General features: G+C 47.4%; 1 protein-coding gene across 4 annotated transcripts in view; it reads right to left on the bottom strand.

Moving 5' to 3' along the window:
• LOC135393944 (E3 ubiquitin-protein ligase TRIM33-like) overlaps window positions 1-26,776 on the bottom strand; it is a 57,691-nt gene continuing 30,915 nt past the window's right edge. Inside the window, exons 2-18 of one of the 4 annotated variants that reach the window (XM_064624308.1) lie at window positions 21,552-21,868; window positions 14,637-14,896; window positions 14,351-14,561; window positions 13,405-13,707; window positions 12,828-12,908; window positions 11,027-11,332; window positions 9,630-9,898; window positions 8,092-8,385; window positions 7,010-7,238; window positions 5,736-5,801; window positions 4,920-5,299; window positions 4,017-4,139; window positions 3,481-3,592; window positions 3,294-3,398; window positions 1,889-2,041; window positions 941-1,164; window positions 1-229 (exon numbers count right to left, since the gene is read on the bottom strand). In XM_064624308.1, the coding sequence (XP_064480378.1) occupies window position 229; window positions 941-1,164; window positions 1,889-2,041; window positions 3,294-3,398; window positions 3,481-3,592; window positions 4,017-4,139; window positions 4,920-5,299; window positions 5,736-5,801; window positions 7,010-7,238; window positions 8,092-8,385; window positions 9,630-9,898; window positions 11,027-11,332; window positions 12,828-12,908; window positions 13,405-13,707; window positions 14,351-14,561; window positions 14,637-14,896; window positions 21,552-21,868 (3,434 nt within the window). In that variant the 3' untranslated portion in view covers window positions 1-228. The remainder of the gene's footprint in view (window positions 230-940; window positions 1,165-1,888; window positions 2,042-3,293; window positions 3,399-3,480; window positions 3,593-4,016; window positions 4,140-4,919; window positions 5,300-5,735; window positions 5,802-7,009; window positions 7,239-8,091; window positions 8,386-9,629; window positions 9,899-11,026; window positions 11,333-12,827; window positions 12,909-13,404; window positions 13,708-14,350; window positions 14,562-14,636; window positions 14,897-21,551; window positions 21,869-26,776) is intronic. The other 3 variants (XM_064624310.1, XM_064624309.1, XM_064624313.1) reach the window with 3 other exon arrangements.

The following is a 26,776-nucleotide window of genomic DNA, read 5'->3' as shown; positions in this document are numbered from 1 at the left end:
GACAAAAAAAAAGCTTTTATTCTGGAGCCCTCTAGATGATATGACACAACCAAAAATGATGGAACACACACACACACACACAACACATGGGAAGACGCACATAATGATGATGCCATTTGGGTAATGCTCCGCGTGATAGGGAAATAAATAAGCTCCTGTCTCGATTAGTCTGTGCACCACACTGTTGATGATGCCGCTCGGTCGCTGAACAAATTCCATGGTGGAAGATCTGCATGATGGAAGAAACTTCATGAAACAACATAAAACTTCAATACAGTCGTCGACTTATTTTCCAGACTCCAAACACTTTTTCACTTTTTGATTTTTCGGACAAAACTATGTACTGGCAATGTCGTATGTCCGTAGAGCTAATGTATTTCCACTTCAGATTTTTTGGACCGTTTCTTAAAAGGACAACTGAATGCTCTCGAAGGTGAATGCAATGAACAAAAGTGTACACCAGTTGTGTTCACGCCTGCAGAGCTGTCCTTTGCAAACAGGAGACATCTTTGTGAGAGGATAAGCACAACACTGTATTCACTTACAGAATTTAATGTTCCTTTTAGGGCCAAAATAATAGTCTAGGATTGTTAATGCCCAAATTGTTGACCTTGTGATTTACTGAAAAATATAGTGTCCAGGTTTCAGCTACCCATTTGGGCTGTTTTGCATTCAACACACCTTAAATATAGGTGGTTATGGTGTTTAACATCTGGCAGAGACACCAGAATTATTATGCTACCGATGCTGCAACGCCAATTGCTATGTGCCACCAAAGCGCAAGAAGTGCGTATGAAACCACATAAAATCAGTGTTAGAGAAATGGACATCCCTGCACGTAAATCATGCAGTGCTCCTCTTCCCCTTGGGTTTTGTCCTTATAACTGTAAATACGCCCCCTTCAAAGCCACGGGAGAAATCCGTATATGGGCATTCCTACCAGGATAGAATGACAGGATCATCTGGAGAGTTGGATACGGGAGGAGGACTTGCAGTCTTTGGCTTCTTGTTGGCGGCTGCCTTGTCTGGGTCAGAGTCATAGTGGGCATTAGGATCTGGCTGTGCATCCTTAAGATCGGCGAAATGTTCCGGCAGAAACTGCTGCACAAGAGCGTCGAATGCCTTCTCGAGTGTCCTTGCCTGCTGGCATACCTGAGAGTCCTTCTGCAAGAGCGCGCAAATATACAGCAGCCGTCACTCTGTGCTCATCACGACAAGTTACCATGTATTCACAGGAGCGACATTCCTCTGAATACTCCAGCGGAAGATGCGAAAAAATTTCATCGTTTTCTGGTGTCACGTAAGCATGAATGCCCAATGTCATGTCGTTTGGTGCAGTGCGAACCGTGGAGGATTGCGGTGCAACCACAAGGTATTCCGTAGCAGACAACAGGAAAAGACGCGGATGGTGGTCGTCTGGAAGTGCGCTGTGCCAACGCCAGCTAGATAAACAGAGCCCAGTCGCTTAGACGCCGTGACGTTGTCATCAAGTCCACCAATCACAACCGTGCTTTCAGTGGCCAGGAGCTATGCAGACAAGCCGTCATCAGCCACGTGGCCAGCCACTGCTAGCCATAGTAAGCATGTTCTTGAGGTCGTCTGCTGCGACTTGCTGAAGCAGACGACATCCTGACCTTATATGTAGACATGGCGAAGGAGTGATAGGAGGCATTAAGCAGGCTTTCTCTATCTAGGTGACGTTGGCTGAGAATGCTCAGCATAACACACGGAGGAACACCTTGCCCCATGGGGCAGCTCTTGCTTTTCCTTCCTGTGGAATATTCTGCGGGGGATGTCGCTCGCGTGAATACATGGAAACCGAGGAAAAGTCTGTATGAAATGAAGAGTGACAAAAGAGAAAAAGTCTCTCATGACTGAAACTACTCACATGATTAAATGTGTAGCAATTCTTGAAGATGAGCTTCATGTCGGCCAGGTATTCTTGCACATCTTCGTAGTGGTTGAAGTGCGACGGAGAGAGCTTCTGTTTTATCGTCGTCAGATCCATGGGCCTCGTGATGACTTTGTAGTAATTTGGCACCTGTGAAGCGCGCAGGAATTTTAGATGTGTCGCAGGCACACGACAGAGCATGACACAGGGTTGACTGAATGCGAAAGCATATCTGGGTTAGTGTTAGTAAATTGTAGAGGTTATTGAGCTGCCTGCACGCAAATGTGGGGCAACCACACAAAAATTGCCATGCAAGACTGCAAATGCGAGAGGAAGAACCAAGAAGATGCAGTCTGGATAAATACATAGTGAAATCCCCATGGTACGACTTTTTCGTGTGCACTGGCTGAAGCTGAAATCAGGAATGCCTCGGATGCTTTTCAAGTTCCGATGGTGTCATTCAACTTAAAGCGGAGGTCGTTTGTAACCCAGTTTTCAGTGACTTTAAGGAACATCACTGAGAAGGTGTTTACTCTGTTCCCAAAAGCAAAGAAGACCAATGATGTACATCACTTTATAAAGTGTTCCTCAGGTATCTTGAACTGCAAAATTCTGCCCTTTTTTTTTCATGTGTGCGCATATGCCACCCTATAGTGGACTCCTTTTAAAGAGAACCCTATTTATAGGTTTCAGTTAAGCAAAGTACAGAGAAAAACACTCTCTCTCTTCCTTTGGCATTGTCCGCATCTGTCTGCAACGCTGTGGGGCACCTCGAATGTTCTGGTCTTTCAATATCCTTGAGGGTATTTACTTTGGGGTACCAAACATCTTTGCAAATCAGCCTGCCACGATCATATCCTTGCAGCTTCATACAAAGTGAAAACGATTTATGTCAACATTTCCTCGCGGCTTCCATGACACAATAACAACAGAAGCCCAACGCAGACACTGTGTGGTGATAAGATCAACTGGTCAATTCGCTTGTGCTGGCAACGAACACTTGCCTATACCTGCTCCCCTGCTCCCCCTTTTGACATCCGCCAGAATTTTGATACTTTCAGTTGGTCCCACCAACCGTTGGTCTTAGTCAGTAGTTGGTCAAAGTTGGTCCAACCTAAGTGCACAAAACAGGGTGTTTCAATTCCCCAAATATTGTTATTGTTGCCTGCGTAGGAATCCAACTAAAGGTGCCCTTATTTGTTCCGTTTATCCATAATTTCCGTTTAATGAGTGTCAACGAAGTACCGTAGAGGGATTTCACTATTTTCTGGTTAGTAACATTTCAAATGGTAGTAGGGGGTTAGCTCTGTCATCACATGCTTCTTCCTTTTTTTTTTGCAAGCCGTTTGAAAGAACAACAGTGCCTGCCACCATTGCGCAAGATCCATGAAAAAGTACGTACATGACGTGCTGATGTGCTATCCTTACTCACCGTTCGACTAACAGGGATGTGGAACGGTACGCTCAATGGGTGGCAGAACAGTTCCAATAAGATCCTCTCGCATGTCTGCAAAAAAATTTAGGTGCCATTTTCGTGAGACTGCGCGTTTCGCTGCCCGGTACACGTTCTAAAAATTCAGCGGGCTTACTAGTAGCTCTCTTCCGCTGAGCCCGACGGGAGTCTTTCGCTTGGAACCCGCCGACTCCCGCGGAATATTGCACTTCAGGACATCCAGACACAGCAAGCAAGTCCAGTCTTCGCTGTTATTTGTAAAAATTCCAAAAAAGGTCGTCAGTTAAAGCGCCTCCATACCAGCTACCGTGTGTTCGCACGAGCGACATTCCCCCAGAAGCGGAAGATGCGAAGAACGTCACAGCTTTCTGCTGTCACGTCAGCGTGAGCGCACAACGTTGTGTCTTCACGATGTCTACACTGATAACCATGCGGAATATCCTGCGACGCAACCACAAGATATTCCTTAGCAGACGACAGGAAAAGACGCTGATGGCGTCGTCTGCTAAATGCGCAGTACGCCACTCCAGACATTCCGCACCGTGTGAATGCTCAACACAACACGGGACGGAACTTCTGCTCTGTAAGCAGTGTTTTCGCTTTTTCTTCCGCTAGAATATTCCGTGGGGATGTCGCCCGTATGAATACACAGTTAAAAGCAATTGCACATGCCTGGGCGTTGCGTTGAGGGAAGGCACGTGACACTGCAAATGATAAACTCGAGGACACGACCCGCAGCACAGCAGCTCCCCGCCGTCGTGGCACACCGAGCACCAGTCTTCGTTGGGGTCAGTGCTGTAAATTTTGGGGACATGTTAGGCAGCAGTAAAACGGAAATGCTAAACGATGTTTGTGCCAGTACAGTACAGACTAACTAATACCAGAGTCAGGACATTTCTCGTGTATCGAAGGGGCAAGCTTAATGACAAGGCGAAAAGTTCAGAAAAACAAAAAGTGTGAAAAAAAAATCCCAAGGTCTCGCTGCGTAGAGAAAGAAGACACTTTCATGCGTAAAATCCCTAGTAAAGTCAAATTTAAGTGTCACTAGTCTATTTCAGTTTAATGAAAATTTTGCCCAGTTTGTTTTTTTTGGCATTGAAGAAAAACGAAACATCAAGTTAGTTAATTTAGAATAGCCAAGCATGCAAGAAATAGCCAGTATACAATTCAGATTGGTGTAATGGCTAATTATTAGATATATCAATGCAGACATTTCATGATGAAAGATGAAAGTCACTGAAAAGGTTAGCCAGCTGTAGGACTCGAACCCACATCTTCTGGATTGCCGGTCCAGGGCTCTACCAATTGAGCTAAGCAATCCAGAAGATGTGGGTTGGAGTCCTACAGCTGGCTAACCTTTTTAGTGACTTTCATTTTTCATCGTTAATTTCTTAGGCAAATTGAGGCCTTGTATGTATTTGTCGCTTCTATGTTGTTCCAGCCTCAGAACATCAGTTCTTTCATTTTTCATGTACAGACATTTCACAATTTTTTAGACCAGTTTTCAGCACTTCCCTTTCCCTGACAGTAAAAACTCAGACCTGAAAACATTAATCTTTAGGAAAAGTCTCTCACTTCTGCAGGCTGTGAGCCTCGACAATCTTGGGACCGGAGATGTTCTCGTCCAGCCCGCTGCCATTTGTCATACTTGGCCCGGAAGCAGAAGACACGCCGGTCGGTGGGGAAGGGGTGGTTTTCGATTCACGCGACGAGGAAGGGGGAGAGCTCCCTTTCCCAGAACGTGGTGGCATGAGGGGAAAACCCTTGTCTCCGATCCTGAGCAGCTCTTCCAGGGTTGAGAGGTCCTGAAAACAGTCCTGGACTTGGGCACTGGAAGCACCGTTGCTACCAGATGTTGCCGTGCGAGAAGGACCGCTGGGGGCCATCTCAGCCGTGGACAGCCTGGGGCTGCAGCTGCTGTCAGCCTGGGGGTGACCACCCTGCTGCTGTGCTCCCTGCATATAGCACTATCCATTGGTGGCAAGCAAGGCACTATGTCCTCTCTCTGATGGTGTTCAGAGGGACAGAAGGTGTGCACAGAAAAGGACGCAGTGGAAATATTGGTGGTATGAAGTGAGTACGTATGTGGAGCCTCGCATTTCAGGGTTGAAATCAGTAAAACCCGTTTTTGCCCCTCGATTTACATCACAGCCACTTCGGATAAGACCAGAGAGCAAAAACCACAAATGCCAAATACGCCAAATTTTGCCCCCCCAATTTCTATCACACACAAAACACGAGTGTCCGTGTGTACATACTGCCGACACATATGTATTTTGTAGGCTAATTAAGGGTCTTGCAGGGACCATATACGTAGTACTTTTCATCTTGCGCTACTGGTACTGTGCCAGAAGAGTTTTCTAAGTCGAGATACGAAATCGGGTGACATACCTTATCTTGTTCTTTCGATGTAGAAGACTGCAGCAAGTTGCCAATTGACCGACTCGCAAAGTCGTTCTGTGTGCAAACAACAATTTAAGTTAGAGTCGCTCGCCTGCCAGGGTTGCTCATCACTACTGCTGCTGAAAACCAGAACACTGTACAACCACGCAACCATTCCTTAAAAAAATCAAGCCACAAAGTACTGGCCTGTGCCAGGTACGGACTTGCGTTAAAGTTTTATCCTTTTGTGGTTACGCAGCAAACAAGTTACAAAACAGGTACAGCAAAAATCTTGCTAGATTGGATCCCTAAGAACCAACAAGAATATCTCAATTGCCTGAAAGTTATAATACACTGTGCAAGTTGGTCAGCCTTTTACGCAGCCAGTCAGGTTCTCCCTTTCCCCTAGTGCACGTAGAACGGTCTCGTTAGATCGCTCTTAAATGAGGTACCCCAACAACTACACATGAGGTCCACGTTTTTCACAGTAGTATTGTTGCCCGTCTGCGAATGCCTCTTGTTGCTGCTTTCTCAGTGGACAGACGCTTTGTCACGCACTTTCTTTGACCTTTTCTTTCGCTCATGCACAGGGACATACTATCGTAGCATATAGTGAATGGACAAGGAAAATGAGAAAAACATGTATCATTCAGTTATCTTTGGAAAAAAACAACAACACATGCAGAAATTGTCTGGAAAACAAGCATTAGTGCACTTCACCACTCTTCCATCAAGGGTGTGGGCCACACTAGCTCTTTTTTAAAGCTGACGTCAGCATGCAAGAGCCACACTGCCTTGGTGCCACTGCGCTCTAGGTAAATATGTTGCCAGTGCCACTTAATGTTAAAGATCTAAAGGAGTCATCAATAAATGTGGTCCATGAGAGCTACATTGATTCTGTGAAGCTTGTCATTGCATACACTTAAAAAACAAAAGAAAAGGAGAAAAACTGTTTCAAAGTTGCTTGTTGTGCGCAGATATCTTTTCTGTTTCTTCTCCTTTATACTATTAGGATTATACTGCATTTTCTTTTAAATTGAGTTACCCTGCCAGTTATGTTGTAAATGTTTTCCCACACAGCGATTTACAAGAAAAATTTGCTACAAAAATCCTCGTGAATGCAAACAGTTCTTACATAAATTGTTCTGTTCTGGAAAGATCATTTCAAAAGCTTTAAAGCTTTGTAGGCACACATCTCAGTTAACTTGGTCTAGAACATCAAGACGGGTGTGAAGACAGCCTGTCAGAGAACTCTCTTTCGGACAGAGGCCTACTTCACTCACCAGCGACCGAGAGGCTGCACCAGCGGCTGACTCAGGGGGGCTGGCCCGACTGTTTCCGCTTGTGCGCACATCTCCGCTGCATGACGGAAACTCGGACTCCCCGGGGGATTTTGGCTCTTCCTTAATTTTCACCACGGACAGTGATGGTGATGACGACGATGACGCCACCGTTGACGAGGACGAGGACGGTTGTGCAGGTGCCACCGGGGTTATTGTGATCGAGCTGTTCCTGAATGACAGGCAAAGACAACCTCATTCTACATATTTTCCAGACAGTATTACTCCCAGCCCGCGTTTGTACATTTTTGAGTGACGCCTACCATTTAGGGTGACTTTACCTACTGTTTAAACTCATATCATGTGATATGCAGGGGTGGATCTGGGGCAAATTTGGATGTCTGATCCCAGATTTCCATCTGGATGCAGCTGTATGCATTAGGTAGGTTACCTACTATCACTACAGATACTAGAGAGTGACTTTTTCGGGTTAAATGCCTTTCTCAGATTCGGGGGGTAAAAATCAGGCGCTATTTTTAAATCTGCAATTAGAGGAGACATCGGGCGATAATTGTGCCTTCGGGTGTTATCGGGTCTTTTTTTTCTCCCTTTGTTTGTTTTTTTGCGGGATTGTGACCTCCCAGTGGTAATCCCCGAAGGCATAGACAGTGTTGACACACATGGGTGTACTGCTGGGAACATAAGTGACCCATTCTTACATGTGTTACGCCTTTGTTCATCTTCAGTGGAAACGTCACTTGAGGATTTCATAGTGACTGGAATTTGGGGAGGAATCGAGTTCAACCCAAATTGGTCGGAGGTCAGTTCGAGGGGGGGGGGGGGGTATAACCGGGCGGAATCAGGTTTAACCCGAAAAAGTCACTCCCTACAGATGCTTCCAAGATTCCAGTCAGACAACATTTTTGCTAACAAGAATGACATCTGTGTTTAGAAATGGCCTACCAACACTGACTGAAACTGAAGAAAAGGCCCATGCCTTGAGCCTTTTTTCTTTTTTTAAACCAGGAAGCACATTTTCATCTCTTGGAGTTAAGAGTCACAGTTACACAGTTGCAGTGTCTAACCTTTCTAAAGTAGCTGTTGCATCTGACAGCCGTGGAGAGCCAGAGCTGCTGCTTCCAATCATGTGGGCGGGCAACCTCGTGGCAGAAGGCGGCGTGCCATCCCGCGGACTCCCCGACGCTGCCCTTCGTTGCTGCTGTAGAGCTGCTGCTGCACGAGCACTTGCAGAATCCAGCACTATGACTTGTGCTTTTGAGGCTTGTGAGTTGCTGTTGCCTACACTCTGGGGAATGATTTGCATACTGGTGCCAGCTGAAAGTGGTGGGGGCCGTGGCAGGCTGCCATTTGAAGATTGCCTGAGACAAAGTAGGAAAATTAACATTACGTGAAGCGCACTTTTTCTGCAATAGAAGCAATGCCAGGAGCACATGAAATCAAGAGTGTACTAATGACAGGCAAGTCACCACATTATGTGTAGAGCCTGACTTTTTAGGGTTAAACCCGTATCCGCCCGATATTTACCCCCCGAAAGAAATCTGTAAAATTCGGGTTTAACCCGAATCTACCCGAAAACATCAGGGTCGCCTGGCACACTCGTAAGCGTGCATTAAAATAAAGTTTGATATCATTGCTAAACATTAGTTCCATGTTAAGACAAATTTTATTAAACAAAAAAAAATCACCCGAATTCCTGACGACAGAATATGCCGTAACGGGATTTAACCCGAATACACCCGAATTTTCAAATGAAAAATATCACCCGATATTTACCCCCCGAATTTGGCCAAAAATAAAACCCGAAAAAGTCAGGCCCTAATTATGTGGTGTCGGGAGCATTAGGTGCACGCTGTGGCATGTGCCAGATTAGGTCAATTAGTAACTGACCCGTTAGGAGCCCTCCAGAAGGACACTTGGTCTTTACAGAGCAATACAGAGGAATACAGGATAATACAGTTTCAGTGTTGTGTATTCTGCACAATGTGCCGTGCTTTCAAGTTATGGCTGAAGTCTGTCCTTTCTCGCACACATCAAGTTTTCAAGAGCACTTTGCAATCATTCCAAAGTTCCAACCCTATCCGTGAAAGATGCTGCAGAGATGTGCGTGCCAGCATTATTCTTGCCATACAAGTGCTTACCTGTCAATACCTGTGTATTGACACGAGCGACATCCTGACGGAAGATTCTAGCGGAAGAAAAAGCAGAAACACTGCCCACGTAGCCCAAGTTCGGTCGCGTGTTATGTTGAGTTTTCATACGGTGCCGGAATATCGGTAGTAGCATACTGCGCACTTAGCAGACGATACTTAGCAAATGGCAACGTCAGTGTCTCTTCCTGTCGTCTGCTACGTAATATCTGGCGGCTGTGTCTCGGGATATTCCTCATAGCACTGTATGTGAAGACGCGACACAGAAACGTGCACGTAAACGACGTAACAGCAGAAAGCTACGACATTTTCCGCATGTTCCGCTGGAGTATTCTACGGAATGTCGCTCGTGTGAATACACAGTAAATGGAATGCTCTCTACATATATGCATTAAAGCAATTAAATTAAAGCAAACCTTCTTAGATGTTGCTGTGCAAAAGTTGCTATTGCTTACCTAGGTTTATCAGCACTTATAGGAGATATGGTTATCGATGAGTTAATTGAAATTGGCATGCTCGTCGAATTAATTTGCTGTAAGTGCTGTTGATGTTGCTGCTGCTGCTGCTGTTGCTGTTGTTGCTGCTGTTGCTGCTGATGTTGTTGCTGTTGTTGCTGTTGCTGCTGATGCTGTTGCTGTTGCTGCTGTTGATGGTGTTGCTGCTGCTGTAGCTGTTGTTGCTTCATATGCATCTGAGCTGCCATTGTTTGCTGTGCAGACAAGACCTGAAGAATAACGACAACCATGTTTCAACTTTCGTTTTTAGTGCCAGATTGTCGTTAAGCAACAAAATATGGCTTCCAATTTTTAGAAAATTGTTTCATCACTAAATTAAATAAGGAATGGGAATGAATACAGCTTAACCCAATGACACATTTTCTTGGAAGACTGAGAATATCCACCTAGCCTCGTTGTCATTTCCTGCAGCTTGTTCTGAGATGCCACTATCTTAGGGTGTCAACTTTGGTGCAAGGAAAATTTGGGTATCATCTTACCCTGCACATTTTCCATCTCGGAACACATCACTGTGATATGGCACTTTCGGAACTGTGGGTACCACGATGAACTACACCACGGAGGTGGACGTGGGGAAGGACACCCTCAAAGAGAACACTTACAAAAATTGTACTTTGTAGAGCACTGCACGAGCCGCACTTTTACGCCCAGGCGTGGCCCGAGCCCGAGAAATTTATGGATACCTGGCCCGGCCCAGTGTGTCAGGGTGCAAAATTTGACCGTGGCTATCTAACATAGGTAGACCCTGATGTTTTAGGGTTAAACCTGATTTTTCCCCGAATTGAGGTTCACCTATCTAGGGTTAAACCCGATTTCCACCTGCAAAACTGCACCTAGGCTAGGCACCTCAAGGCATCGACATACTAGTTTCTCACAAAATACTGTATGCGACTGCCCCTTACTTCTGGCACTCTGGATAAACGGTACAGTGAACATTTATTATAGAATAATGCCCAATTTCTCCCAAAACTCAGTCTGATGGTAATTTTTCTGCCCAAATTTGCACAAATTTTCTACATCAATTTATTGACCCAATTTCTACCCCCCGAATTTGGAGAAATATAAAACCTGAAAACTTCAGGGTCTAAACATAGGGGTTAACATAGGCTCGAGACCGACCTAGACCCGGCAAGGTACAGGCCCGGGCCTGACCCGGGCCCATAATGGTCAAATCCAAGCCCAGCTAGGGCCCACAAAAAGGATGCTTTACTCGGGCCGGGCTAGAATTTTCGGGCAAGCCCGACCCCGTGCAGTGCTCTAGCACTTTGTTTCATCCTGGAATACAGGCACTTCAACGCTTTGTGCTCAGGAAGGCCAAATTTAGCACACATGCATACCTGCTGCCTTGAGTTCGGAACTCCTCTTTGCATCATGTGCTGCGCTACTTGTTTTTGCTGGCTTGAGAACTGCATAGACTGCTGCTGCGGACTCATCCCGGGTCCCGGCATGCGAGCTAGGTGGCTCAGGGGAGACATTCCGGCCTGCTGAACACCACCTCTTTGGTTAATTGGGGCCTGGTTGAGCAAGTGGCGCAGCTGGGGGGGTCCATAATTACTATAGGGCGGAGGTGCACCGTAGTTGGGCCGCTGCTGTCCCATCGCGTGTAATGGGGGTGGCGGGATGGGTCCCTGTCGTTGCGCAAACTGTGGGTGAGAAAGGCAAACGGGCACAAGTGCATCGTGTGAAACGTGGGATAAAAGTGCTCAACACAGGGTTTGACGTTGGGCATGATTACTCACTGCTATTATCGCGACAAACCAAAAAATGCAGTGTAGCCTCATAGAAATGTAACTTGCAATTATACATCATGAATTGAGCCCGAAGTTTTAGGGTTCAACCAGATTCTTCCCCGAATTTGCACCCCGAAGTGAAGGTTGCCTCTTTTGGGTGAATCCCGATTTTTACCCGGAAAATTGCCCTCGCTGAGAAGTCTGTAGGAATGCGCTCTAACTTGTTTGGCAGCGAATGCAGTTACGTCACCATTTGTACTGAACCAATACAGTTAGTTTGAGTAACTGAACCCCTGAATTTAACACACTGGAAGTTTTTCCGCAAGAATTTGCATGAATTTAGAGCATATGTTTATTTACCCAATTTTTACCCCCCCCTCCCAAATATAGAAAAAAAAATTCCCAAAAACTTCAGGCTCTAATTATGAAGTCCTTTGAGACTGATTTCTCAGGCATACAACCATACTATATCCAACACGAACATTTTCTCAAATGCCAATGTGTTTACCTCTGGCATGTTGACGGCATAATGAAGGTGTGCACTAAGAAGGTGCGCAACTAGATAGCCGTCATTACAGCAAGGGCGGGGAGTTTGGTGACTAAAATGAACGCTGCTATCGTAGATGACAAAGTAGCACACATATATTACAAGTACAGTAAAAGCATACACAAGGAAGCAAAAGCGAATTTTTAAATCTTGCCATGTAAGAAGCTTATGGTATGGCATATGCTGCTGTGCACACAAGAATGTTCACCACTCACTGCCATAATAACAGACACAAACAAGATGATTGTCAGGTACAACAACAAATTGAGGATGCATTGCAGCCACAAGCTCAATCAGGAGATTAGTTGCCGCAGAGTTAGTATCACCCACGATAGGCTAGAGACACGAAAGCTATTACACATGCACCACAATGCAAACTTCACCAACATACCTCACCACTCATCCATCGTACAAAAGCAAAAGCACCAAGGAAATGCTTCGCTACCAGATACAACTGCATATCCCATGGAAGTATGCTACCACCTGTTACATGACCTCAGCATTGCACAGCCACACCACCACCCATACGTCAACAGCACAAAACAAAAGCTCTCCAGCGTAAAGAAACACCTTTCCTGCAGCGTCTACGGAAAGATCGTACGAAAAACAAAAGTGAATACAAAGGCCATAAGATTGTCTCCATCAGTTAAAGACTTTAGAGAACTGAAAGCCTGGAAGAACTGAAATGAATGTGCAAGCAGAGTAAAAAAAGAAGAGAAAGAAACCAAGAATATAAAGTGCATATCATGTAAACCAAATGCGAGAGGGTTTGATTGGCCAGAGAGAAGGAACGCACAACTGGCAACATTGGGGAGGGGGGGGGGGAAAGGAGAGGGAGGAAGATTCTGACAAAGTACGCACGTGATAGTGTCCCATAGAAGTAGCAGAAGGGTGCAACAACGGGTGGAAGCTCTCAGCTTGGGGGTGGTACCTCGGCGCGGACTGTGTGTGCAACGACAACAAACTTCTGTTCAGCCCACAGCCATAGTGGCAAAGAGTGACAGATGAAGAGAGAAAACAAAACAGAGACACACTCTACTGTGGCAGCACTACAAAACTCCCCTCGACGCACACCTCCGCAGTTTGCACACAAAAACAGACACGGCAACGTAACTGTGCAAAGAGCAGGCAGTACACAGAATCGTGTACGCTTCTCATATACAAAAAACTTCACAGGAAAACACAAGAATGCTAGTGCAAACAAGCGCAACAGGTCATTCAGAATGGTGCCAACCTGTGCAAGCACCGTGCTTCGGAGCATCTGATCGAATCTTATAATTGCAGCTATGCCATGAGTAACCAAGGCATATACGCTTTATTAGAGAACGGCAATCATCATTAGCCACACCATTAAAAGGGCAGTAAAATTCTCAGTCACATTCACAACATGGGCATGCTGGTAAGTCGCACCGGGACTTTGAAGTCTACGAGCACGTACCTGCTGGCCCGATGTGGAAGACGGCACAGAGTCCGGCATGGACCTAGAGTTGGGTATTGGCTGACTGGGAGGGGCATGCTGGTTAGGAGGAGCAGGGTGACCAGGGCCAAGCGGGGACGTCTTGGCCCACGGTGGTGTGCCGACGACTGGTTGCTGGTCCACAGTGATGCAACCCAGGTTGGCTATGTGGTTCGTGAGGAAGTCGGCTTCGTACAGGAACCGGATGTCCACCACGTGTTGTGGGTTAGGAATCTCGCATCGTGTCTTGAGGACCGTCCGCATCTGTCGGATGACATGGGCAGCCTAACAATTGCTATAGGTACATAGCTTGCAGCGGCACTTCTACTACATTCCCTGACTGTGGTTAGAGACAAGATTCAGGGCTGTGCAAACAGTGTACCCCAACGACACTGAATATCCTCGGGATGTACGAATAATGTCCTCACAGATTCCTACGTCCGACGGATATCCTGAGGATATCCGCCGGACGTACGAATCGTTAGGACATTATTCGTACATTCTGAGGATATTCGGTAATGTTGGGAATATTTACCTAGGACGGTACTAACTGTTGTTTCGCCATTATAAACTTTGGTGTCAAACAAAAAAATATGGCGAACCATGTATTTTTTTAGGAGTTTCAAAAACACCGATGAGCTTGCAAAGTAGCAAGCTTGCAAGCTTGCTCCAAGTATTGCAAAGGGAGGTAGTATTAGAGTTCTGCAAGGGATCACTTTTTCAAAGTTTTTAAGTTACGCTGTCTCAAACTACACTGTTGAAAGACCGTACACTAGAACTGGGCAACAGCTCTCCCCAGAAGCCTTTACGTGAGCATTACAGCCAAGTGACATCGTCACCGTCCTCCCTTGGATCTAGCAACCTTTCCTTGACTTAACTTTGCATAGCAGACAAGAAAAAAAGTAGAGAAGTTGAAATTGGTCCTTACCTGATTACATATCGCCTTTTTGCTAAACACCAACGCCACATCACTTCCGCGGTTGATGGCTGCTTCGGCAAACTTGTGGCACTGGCCTAGCTTTAATGAGAGAGACATTAGCTCTTCGTTTTTAGAAGACAGCTGCATCTTCTTCTTGTTGCAGATGTCATTGAGTTCTTGCAGCAGGAGCTTTCCCCGCTTGTTGATTTCCGTAATGAATCTGGTACAATGCACATATACGTAAGTATTCCGTAAGCCCCCAGGGGCTTCCTCAAGGACAGTTGATGTTGCTCACCTGACTGCAAACATTTTGATGTCACTTGTGACCTTCTGCTCGTGTTGCGTGATTTCATGGTGCCGTTTGGTGACCAGATTCCTTGCACCTTCAATGTACGACTGCTTTTCTCTGATCTTGGCCAGCAAGGTATTGAGATAAATCTTGTGCTGCTCGCACGCAGACGATAGGAACTGGTACTTGTGGTCCTTGTGCTCTTGGAGCTGGCAGTCACGGCAAGTCAGCTTGTCGCAACTCTCGCAGTACAACTTCAGTTGTTCCTGCAGGGGAGTAACTTTCAAAACAGTGCCCCGATGGAGAGCAAGTAGCAAGGCCAGATATACAATCACGCAGGATAACATCAAAACCTTTATGGAATGCGATATGGTCTGGGACTATCATGGTCAGACCTTCTATGAGTCACTCACACAGCTTGAAAATAGAATGGTGCCAGCTTCGCCCATGTTTGGTAGGCTTAGACTTTGTATGACATGACACTAAGGGCAAAGGCGAGTGCGGGTAACATTTATAGCATCCTCGCCTGTAAGATCTACGACCGTATCCACAACCGTGCTAGTTGAAAAATGTATATTCAGTCATATTGGTTCAGTTCCGGTTCACATCCGCAGCAGCAGAAAATCTGTTTGAACCGGTTTAAACCAGTTCGAACTGGTTCAGGAAAGTGAATTTTGAGCAGACTGCCACGGGTTAAAAGCAAGCACATCCTTACGATTCTCAAATAACGCAAATGTACTTTTGTTGTTGTTGCCGACACAGCAGTGGTTCCCAGCAACACCACGTGTTACAGATCTGCATTTCAGATACAACGTTGGGGTAGCATACTGTACTCTCTATGTTCACTCATCGTATACTACACCCTTTTATATCCTGCTCAGGGATGGCCGGTATTTTCACACCCGAAAATATTATATACAGAATAAAAGAATTATGATGAATGTTTTTAGGCGCGTAGTTCCGATCTCTCACAACGCATATTACATCTGAATCGTTTTGCGAACCGGTAACCACCTACATTTTTTTCGGTTCAGTTATGGTTTGGTTTAGCATGCGAAAAAAAAAAATTTGGTTCAGCTCCGGTTCAGCGAAAAATATGGGGTTTTAGCGGTTTTCAGTTCCTATCCCTGGCCACAGTAGCCCAATAGTTAAAGGCACAGCAATTAATAAGCAGATAATTGCAGGTAAACGCATAGCAATGTAAACGATGGCACACTTCGACACCATTTTGGAGTTACCGCGTTCCCTGATTTGTGGCTCCCCCTAGTGGACGTCGACAGAGATACTAGTGCTTATTTGCGGATAAAACGCGAATAACCGCGGGCACCGCAGAGGCGCGCGAGTTTATCCGCATATGTCCGCGTGGATTTCAAAACGTTTGTAGTGGACATGGTTCTGAACGCTCTGAATGAACGCTCCGCGCTAGAACCACGACCTACAAGATTATAACGACCATGTCATAATCGGCAACCCCTACCGGGAAACCGTCCGTACGATCCCGCTAGGGGCGCTACTCATCGGCCCGCGAGATCTACATCATGATTGGACAATGGAAATTTGAATTTTGAACGGGCAGAAGCGGACGCACGACTACCGTAGCAGACGACAGCAATAGCTCCTATGAAAACGCGTAGAATGATGATGATAATCAACTTTAGAATGAAACATCTTCCGTGGGGCACCCACCGCTTGTACAAAAATACTAAGGTAAGCTGAAGTACAAAGTATTGCAGAAGTTGAGGAAGGAATAACCGGGCCGATCAGTAGCGCCACCGCTAGCTTCCAAATGCGGCGCTGAGAGTCGGTGCCTATGACATGGTCGTTGTAATCTAGTAGGTTGTGGTTAGAACATTCCAATGTCTTTTCTTCTTCCTTGTTTCACCTTGTCTACGATGACGGCACCGCGTTCGTATATCTGGGGTGCGTTTCTAACCACTTCTTAGCTTCGCAAGTTCCCGTTTGCTCCGCCCTTGCCAACACTATGCCACAAGCCGTCCAACGGCCAGGGCGCAAGTAAAAAAATAAAATAAAATAAAAAGGAAAAGACAATTGCTTTGTAGTAGCGCAATCGCCGTGGTCTGCAGGACAGCGAATCAGAGATTTTCCCACCAACCCACCCCAAATACAGGCCAGAACCCCCCCTACAAGACACCCCCACCCCCGCAACCCAAGATGAAAATCCTGGTCATATCCCTGGAGAGCGCGTGGGGAGTAAAGCATTCTGTTCTACATTTATCGTCTACTGGCTGCTGTTCTTTTATTCGCAATCTCTAAATCTACCCCTATTACAGTTACCTGAAGCTTCACGAAAATATTGCATGGAAGGTCTATACAGGATCAAATTGACATTCATGTCGTGTCATTTGTCAGGATATAGCTCGATAGACAGCTTGATTGGGTTGTTGCATATAAGCCTAGTATTAAAGGGACCATGAAATGATTATCGCGGATTCCGAGTACTCTGCCAGAAAAGGTTCTTACGATCCCGCACTACGATAAACACGTCGCCTTTTTACCGTATTCAGTGCACCGCTGGCGCAGCCACCACGCAAAAATAGCAGGACGCGACCGCCAGATACGTCCCTTCAACGCGGTCTTCCATCATCTGCGGCTCCACGTTGTTCATGGTTTCGGTCTGGACAACAAACCACGCTGTCGGACATCTGTCGTCGAAAGCAGTAGAAATATGGCGAGACGCAAATGGTCTTGCGGATTCGAAAGCTTTAGGAAGCCGTTGATAACGTGGCCTTCGTCGAACGGTACCAACCGGAACCAATAGTTCTGAGTCACACGCACAACTGCGATTAGTTGCGATGGCATTATCACTATCGCAGTATCAATTATCATTATCGCAAGTCACGTTATCACGATGGCAAGCGTCTATAGGGATCGTTCAGTACGCAGCAACTCCCAAAAGGCCCGACAGAGATGTTTTCTGACGAAGAATCGGATATGTTCATTGCGTCGCCGCCACATCCGGAATCTCGGTGTCGTCTTACCACATGCCGACAATCAACGGCACACTTCCGGTTGGCCTCGGTCTCAACGATGAAATACGATCTTAGTTCCAGGTCAAATTAAAATATATTTCGCAACGAAGTTTGCTCGGGAAAGACCGCTAACCAATCGTCGGAAACATCACCTGTGTTTGACGTCACGGCCAGTTTGCCTTGCAGCCTTTTGGTCGTATTTTGGTTACCGTTTCCATTTTCGTTACTGCTACATTTTCGTTTCCGTTTCTGTATATCGGCCTTTCAATTTCGTTTCCGTTATCCGTTTCTGATACCGGCCTTTCAATTTCGTTTCCGTTACTGTTTCCGTCCGGCTCTATCAGCACCCTGTTTTGCCCACGTGCTGCTTCGGTGTCACGCGTACACACTACACAAGTAATTTTACGTTGTTGGGATGCGCACATCTTGCAAGATAAAAGAAAATACAGTCAAACTCCCTTATAGCGAACACCTTTTTAACGAAAATACCACTACAACAAATTTTTTTTGCGGTCCCGCTGGAGCCTATAGGTCCAATAATGGACATCCTTTTTAACGAAAATACCTTTACTGCGAATTTTTTTTGCTGTCCCCAGAGCTTCGTTGTAAAGGAGTTTGACTGTATATGTAGGAACGTGTTTTCAGTCTTCAGTCACTAGGAGTCCAGCAACTCAAGACGGGCGTAACTTTCATCCAATGTCGCATTCATAAGCGGACGCTCTCGATAGTAAATAATACTGCGATGGCCATAGTGAAAAGAAAAAAAAGTACAAAATAAGTAACTAAAAATCATAGGCTGGCATACTCGAGCTATGGTGGAGTATGGTCATCTGTTGATGCCATGGAGTTCTGAGGACTGGGGCGTGGTATGTGAGGGATGCACCCTCGAGATCCAATTTGCGCTTTGTTTCCATGCACTCGTGTAGTATATAGAGCATTACAGGGAATGGAGTCATCAAAATACAAAAACGAAACATGAAAAGTCACTCAAATGTCATCGCACAACAGGAATAGCCATTACCCGAATTCAATACCGGACGATAAATTCGTTTCCGTTTCTGTTGCCGGTAATGGAGGCCCGTGGTATGAGTTTCCGTTATCGTTACCATCTCCAATTTCGGTAATATACCGTTTCTGTTTCCGTTACCGTTACCCTTCCCTGCTTGCAGCCGGGTTGTAGCGGTCGCCGTTCTCGGCCGTGGTTAATCGCGAACATTTTCCCTATCTGAACGATTTTCAAATTAATATTTCACAGGGTGAGTGCTTATAGAGGAAGCAATTGAAAATGGTCGTAGGCTTAATTGTCAAATACCTTTTCATGGTCCCTTTAACCAGGGCCGGTGCTAGGCCTGCGCGGGGCCTAAGCCGGTCGCCTTACTCGTCCCCCCCCCCCTATCACCGGCCCTGCCTTTAACACAAAGCCAACGGTATTATTTCGAAATACTTCACCTCCTTACCTCTCTCTCTCTCTCTCACCACGCTCTCTTCGCTCCTTTTTCCCCACATGGTGGCGAAGACATCTTTATGAGTGCGATATGTGCGCACTGGGTCGCCATGCGTTGCCTTCCAAATTTAGCAAATAAATATTTATTTCCAACGCGAACGTCGAACTTGTTTTCGTCATTCAGTCTCATCTCCCAATGCCGACGATCATAGACGCACGGGCTGGCAGGGAACAGAGGGCTCACCCCGAGAAGTGTACCACCTGGCTCTCCTGTTGCTATGGTTATTTGCAGAGTCAACACAAACCTGCGACGTGGCTGTGAACACGTCCCTGACCATTCAACGGCCTCCCAAGCAGCGCAGGCGAAGGCGGAACAAAAGCGAACTCCCGAAGCTACGAAATGGCGAGGAGCGCGCTCGTTGGGCTAATAACTTTTCAGCACGCCCGTATATCGTGTAGACTATATCGTGTACCGCCCGTCTGGTGTGTGCCAGACGCTGTGCACCTATTCGCAGTTGCGGCGTAGACAGACACACCGTCGATGCAATCAGGGTCGGCGCAACGTTCTGAATTTCAGGGGGGACCCCAGATCCCAACCGGCGCCCCCTTCCACCCCCCACCGCCAATTGATGCCCGCGGGTCCCAAAAATTCGAGGAAGTCTGCATGACAAAAGGTGGCAAATACAGCTCATGGCACACATGAGACAGAGTTGTGTAAAACGTCCCGGAACCCGTGAACACTTTCAGGTCATGTCGTCGTGAGCTTCACCGCATCAGTCGACAAAGCCTTGACTATGCTGGCAATTTGATCGATTCAGGAAAAGTGTTTATGACATTTTATTCGCATGCGGTGCCTGAGATAACACTTTGGCGCCCCACCTCCATGGGAATTTGCGTCCTCTTCACAAATTCAGGGGGTTTACAGTAACCCCTGTAAAACCCCCCCTTGAGCCGCCCCTGAATTCAATTAATGCTTCATATGCCAGCAAACAGGTTCCAGGACCAGGCGATCAAGAGCGAGTGAACGCAAAGACCTACAGATGCAGACCTACAAGCCTGCAAGATCCGCCGAGTGCGGCGGGCTACTCTACGTGCTGCAGCCATGCGAGAGACGGCAAACCCTTCACGCTGAACTGCAACGTGGACACGGAAAACGGTCTGGTCAAGTCGCGAACACGTACTTTGGCGCGCGACCCAGACGAAGCGGAGAATTCTCCGCTTCGGTGCGTTCGGCGCGTGTGGCTTCCCCTCCAGGACCTGTACATCGGTTCCAAGATCAGCGCGTGTGTTGCCTCGCGACTAGGTAGCGGCCACGCGACGGTCACTCTCTTATCGAGTGTCAAATGCAAGCAGGTGCAGTTCCTGCCGTCCCCAAAACGTAGGCGGCACGTTCAGCGGGATAGTCTTTCATTACAGCAAGGCACAGTAACAGCAGCTTACGTATCTCATGACTCGATATGTACATCATCGACTATCTCCTTATGATTTATATGGTACGTGGCTCTGTCAGGAGGAACATATTCCACACGTTTGGTTCAGGTTCGCCTCGACAACGTCCTCCACGGTCCCTATAATCCAGTAGGTCGTGATCAGGGTCCGCATGCACCAGGAACGCTGATGGAACTCCTCGGTAGCTACGGTACTAGTGCTTAGGGCACACAGTACTGTCCTTAACGCTGCTCTTTCGTGGAGCACCGACAAAGCTGCTGTGGACGCACTGAGGAACTTCCTCAACGTTCGAGCAAGCGGGTCCAGAACAAGGCACGAATTCGCACAGGATTTTTAGTTTAGGTTTGTGTTGCAATTCTGAAAGAATGGGTGAGGGTTGACACCCGTATCGGCTACTACTAACTACATTCATATAAGGACTTTGATGAAGTGTGCCGGGAAAATCTCTGGGATAGGTGGGTATCTTGGCCCTGCTGGGTGTATCGAAGCGAGCCCATTCGGACTGCCGTCTTGTAAACCTGTGTCAAGCAGAAGCTCGCAAGGAATGCGAGGACAGTGATCGTGCATTCACACCAGCGAGATGCCCACGGAATATTCTACTGAAAGAAAAAAGAAAAATGCTGCTCACTGGGTAAAAGTTCCATGTGTTATGTTGAGCGTTTATACGGCGCCGGAACGTCGGGAGCGGCGCAAATGGCAGACGACACCATCGCACCTGCCGTCTGCTACGAAATATCTTGTGGCTGGGCCACAATATATTCCCTATGATTAGAAGAACACAAAAAGACGACACTGAGCGCTCACACTCATGTGGCAGCAGAAAGCTATGGCGTTTTACGCATCTTCCGCTGGAGTATTCAGGCAAATGTTGCTCGTGTGAATACATGGTGACGCGGTTGCCAGACGACACCGCCAAAGCTCACTGTCGGGAACCTGATACCCTACACGTCACATGCTATACACTTGCATATTGGTTTCGCGGCACCAATGTTGTCATGCTAATATATCACACAAGACAATCGCTCATAAACCGCATACCTGCTTATGTGTCTCGCAATACATGTACTTCTGTCCCAGCGTCGTGGGCTTCTCGCCTTCGAGCTCGTCCTTCGTGCGGATGACATGATCTTTGGTGACTCGTACCCGCTGATGCGCCTGGATGCACGCGTCGCAGAGCCAGTCCTGGCAGTCGGTGCAGAAGCCGGTAGCAGAAGCACTGTCTTCGCAACTGGTGCAATTGTAGGCTTTGCTCTCGCTCTTGGCTTCAGTGCTGTTGTTGGCTAACTGCTCCACCAGGAACAAGTGGCTGATGATGTCGGAACTGTTGATCTCTTGCTGGCATTCCGAGCAACGAACTGGAAAATGACAACAAACGGAACGTCCTATAGCGCCACAGATCGTCCTCAACGTACAAAACATCTTACAGTAACCGTCCTGACATGTGCTTCTACGACAGCGGCCTGATCCTTTAGCATTCACACCAATAACACAGAAGGTCGTGCCACTGTCACGGTGTCCAACAGGCACCGGATGCATTGTTTTTCGTTTAGAAAGACACAACAACAGTGTGCAATTTTTTTTGCAGCTACAACGCTAAATCGATTTATTATGTTACTGCACGATGTTTCCACGCTTGTGTGCAGAATCCCTACACGCAAGCGTCACTGAACCCCGTCGTAAACGCAGGAGAGATAACAATACAAGCACAAAGTCCTGATAGTGGGGGCACTGCGCCTCAGTTCTTCCAGCTGTTCAAACAACGCCCGCGTTGATACAGCAGCCACGGAACAAATGACCCCGCGCTAATTTATCATTGTTCAGTGTTCGCCCGTTGAGGACAAAGCACACAGCAAAGAAACGAGTCCGCATATAGACCGTGCGGGAGAGGCAAGACTAATGATAATTTGTGGTTTTACGATGCGAAACAACTATGATCACGAACGTACGACACAGCGTCCGGTCTGTGGACTAGTTTTGCCCACTTGAGGCTGCGAAATCTCGGCACCCCGTGTTTAACGTGCCTCGCTGTTGCTGTCGTCTGCTACGGTAGTCATACGTCCGCTTCTGCGCGTTCGAATTTCAAATGTCCAATCATGATGTAGATCTCGCAGGCTGGTGAGTAGCGCTCCTAGCGGATCGTGCGGACGAGCTCCTCATATAGGTGTTGCCGTTTATGACATGGTCGTTATAATCTAGTAGGTCGTTGTGCGTAATGGAGAACTCCGCTTGTCGTTTTCGTGCAGCGCAGTGTAATGTGCTGGTGCGGGTTCAGCCTAGAAACGAACGGAAGAACCAATGAAACGCGACACACGTTGGATTGAAGCAGCCGTGTGACGTGCACGCTTGCCCAGTGCAACTTTTTTTTCTGCACTACAGCGACCAGCGGAATTCACCCAGTCACCAAACTGGTGACTGGCGTCGTCGGCTGGGACCGAACACGCAACCTAGGGATCAGTAGGCGAACACGCTACAAATTCAGCCAACAAAGCCAGTGCGCGACAAATAAACAAAAAAGGTGCACGACGCCCATAAACCTCAACCTGAGAAACGTCATCATGACGTTGGTAGACAGCCTGAAACCGAAACCGATCGGAAAGGGAGGGCTGGGTTCCACGAATCGGCACTTGTTCGCTGCCTCCTATTGAAAAGAAAAGTAGGACCGAAGGTCGCGTCCCTTTCAGGGACCATCGTAATCCTCCCCCCCAAGACCGTGGCTCTCGGGGGCGACCTAGTTCTCCTCTAGCTTTGAGCATATAGTTCAGCTCTACGAAATTGGTGGCGCTGTCGAACACTATGACGGCATTTGTTTACAAACAGGGAGAGCATTCAAAGCATATGGTAGATGTATTATAGTAACGCTATCGAACAAAAGCCCGTGCAACACCCTTCCCCGTCTGCTGTCGCACTTGCCCTCCTCCATCCAAAGCCAACGGTGACGTAAGAAACCCAGCCAATGAGCGACGCTTTAGAATAATGTGGATCTCGTCTCCCACACATGTACTCGCGCAGAATGTAACGTGTGACGTGCAGCTATTCACATGGAAACATTATTGTTGGTGCACTGCTTAGAGTACGTGTACGTTTGTTTGTTCGGGGGTATCCTGAAATGCCACCGTTAAGAATCCACCGTTTAAAATCTCATATGTTCAAAATCCCAAACGGCGCTAGCGTAGCGTTCGTGTGTGCAGAGCTGTGGAGAGCTGAACCTAAGCTACAGTCGGGGACGCAGCCATAAATGTTTTTGCGGCACAAAAAACTATCTTTGCTCCCATATTTACGAGGCAAAATGGTGATCGCCAGCCAGTGGTGATCACATTTCTTCAGCGCTTCAGCGAATCAACCCCAGCCACTGTGACGGACTGGCGCCATACATACAAGGTAGTCAACATGTCGGGGGGCTCTAGTCCCGCCTCTTCGTTGCACCCCTGACTACAGTTAGAGTACAGCTGTCATAGAAAAAGTTGAGTTGATAACCCAGACCAAGCCTAGACAGTCCAGACCGATAAGAGGGAAATGTTCCAAGAATTCCTTCTGCGACACCGTGCAGATATGGCAGCCAAAATGATAACGACCGACACGGATACCAGCTAACTTCATAAAATACAACAAATGCTTATGTACTTAACTGAATTTATTTGTAATTTGTCCACAATGTGGGCGTTTGATATGCATAGCACCTGCAGGTAGCACATCGCACAATTTGGCCAAAATAAAACCAGCAGCTCTCACAAATGCATCTACAGTCGCGCTTGTTCTGCCATCAAAGACCACCAACAGCCCCGTAGAGAGGCTTTTGTTTATGGCGCAGAATGGGAACGAAACGAGGACGTCGTGTGACCAAGATGGCGGCTGTACAGCTTCCTCATCGACCGAGGCTTCCCACCACGGACACAGATTTTTGTCTCTTTCAACCGACAACAGCCTTCCTCCCGTCCCTCACGAAGCGCCAACACAAAAGAACGCACTCTTCCAGCTGGCGCCTCGTTATCTTTCAGCGCGCCTTCTTTCCTGCACCAGTCCAACCGCCGCCATTCTGTCCCTGACAGCCAGAAAGCAATCGTCTGCCACCGAGAAACAAGAAACAAAAAACCGGTTTTGCTGGCGTCGGGCCAACACAGCCGCCAAAGACGGCCTGCAGTTTCGCCAAACACAAAAAGCAAAAAAAGTACGGAGAATGCATGACATCCGCCGTGAAGTGTTCTCCCCGCGTCACCGGTGAAACGAGAAGGGGGGAGAAGGGGGAGTTAAATCTGGTCGCCTAGCAACGCGGCTGATGAGTTCCTTTCCACTCCAGAGCCGTCGCGTCGTCTGCAGGTCTATGAACGCCACGCATCGATGGTTGCCTAGCAACCGGTTTGGCCCCTCGCCCTTTGCAATGAGTTGTCCTCGTATTCCGTGCAGGCAACGTTTTCTGTCCCTCGTCAGCTTTTATTCAAGCTCCGTTCAATATTTAATGCGCCGTCTGCAAATTCAGCGCAGACGAGGCACGGATGGCGCTGCTAATGAGAAGCGCGCGCTTGCGAGACGGAAAGAATTGCAGAATGGACGTGGGGGGTAATTGAAGACCGGCAATCGTAAAACACGGTCGCTTTCTCCTCGGGCTAAGTTTTTACGGCGACGGAAGGGACACCAATCACGTTCGCTTTGCCTCCTTATGGAGAGCAGAGGAATTTTTACTGCGTTGGCACGACCAAACATGTTCAGAAAGGGAAACTAGCGAGAAAATGGCGCGACGGCTGCGCGGGGCAGATGTACCCGTACCGTGTCCTTGGGCGTGCTGTTATTTTTTTCATCCCCGTTGCCATGGCGACGAGAGGGGGAGAGTAGGGAATGAAATAGCTAACCGTTGGGGGTCCGTTCCGCGGAAACGACGTTGGACAGGAACATCACGCGAGGCTGAGTCACGAAATGGGCCCTTTCCATGTACGTGTCGCCGGTGGCGTCGGAATGGAAAACCTCGTATTTCGACCCCAAATGAGCCAAGGGTACTTTTCGGACTGACACGTCGCGTGTAAAATTAGCGAGAGAAGATTGCAAAAGGAATGAAGAAGTATTGTACTGATTACGAGTACAAAGTATCGTCGAGTGTCGGCCTCGGACGTCCGCACAACTTTGACACCGGTTACCTACCATAAAACATGGCGAATATGCGCACTCGGAAAAGGTCCATTGGGCTTGATGTCGTAGAACGGGTTCCGTAACATTTCATCGAACGCCATTTCGTCGAAAATGGACGTTTCATCGAATCGGTGGCCGCCGCTTTTTCTTGCGGCAACTTGTGAAATACGTAGAAGGCCCTCCTGACCTAACCTTGGTCGATGGAACGGCGTTCCACGAAAAGGCATTCGATGAAATGGGCGGACACCTGTTCCTTTGTGTGGGGATTAGGAAAGAACTGCCCCGCAGAATGCTTACGCAGAATAATTTCGACACGAAGAGTACGTAGCCAATAGAATACAGCTGGCGCTTCTTGCACATTTTCACATCGAAGCTGCCCACACAACATCGGCAAAAAAACCCAGTGGGCCCCCATACTGTTGCTGCACAACTGCACTTTATCTTTAATTTTCATACACGCCGGCATTTTTAACTAAATGTCCTTAAGGTGCACAGGATTCCGTGCTTCCATTCGAAAAAAAAAATGAATTCAGGCAGGAATGAAATCACATACATGAAAACAGGCACCCCCACAAAACGAGATAGCAGAAAGGAACTCCACAGGACACTGTGAAGATAAGGTGCAGTATTCCCACACTTATCAACGTTCCTTTTTCAAGAGGGCTTCGCATAGTGTATGCGAAGTACGGCCCACGAATTAGTGATTAGCCACGACAAGAACTGATATCGGATTGAATGCCTGCAAAGCAACATCCCAAGCAGCAAAATGCACTGAAAGTCGAGTGCAATAGGGGTGGACGAGTAGATGAAAGGCCTTGAACAGATTCATGAAACTACAGAACATTGATAAGACACATGCCGTCCACCCCTAATGCACCTGACTTCCAGTACATTGTGCTGCTTGGGATGGTGAGCACGGCACGGCGGAGTCTCCTCCTTCCGGTATATTATCTGCCGTGAGTCACGAGGTCGTGTGAACGTTCAGAGATCTGCTTCCCAGGAAACATGTGTGATTCAGTATAAACATGCCTCGCTTCCTCAAGGACATGGGAGATGTTGCAGATATCTCGAGGGGTGCGGTACCCTCAAATCCTGTAACGGCCTAATGGATCACTCGCGTCCTGGTCACCTCAATATAGCGGGTT

Source organism: Ornithodoros turicata, chromosome 5, assembly GCF_037126465.1.
Source record: "Ornithodoros turicata isolate Travis chromosome 5, ASM3712646v1, whole genome shotgun sequence".
NCBI lineage: Eukaryota > Metazoa > Arthropoda > Arachnida > Ixodida > Argasidae > Ornithodoros > Ornithodoros turicata.
This window is presented reverse-complemented; position numbering and strand designations above follow the sequence as displayed.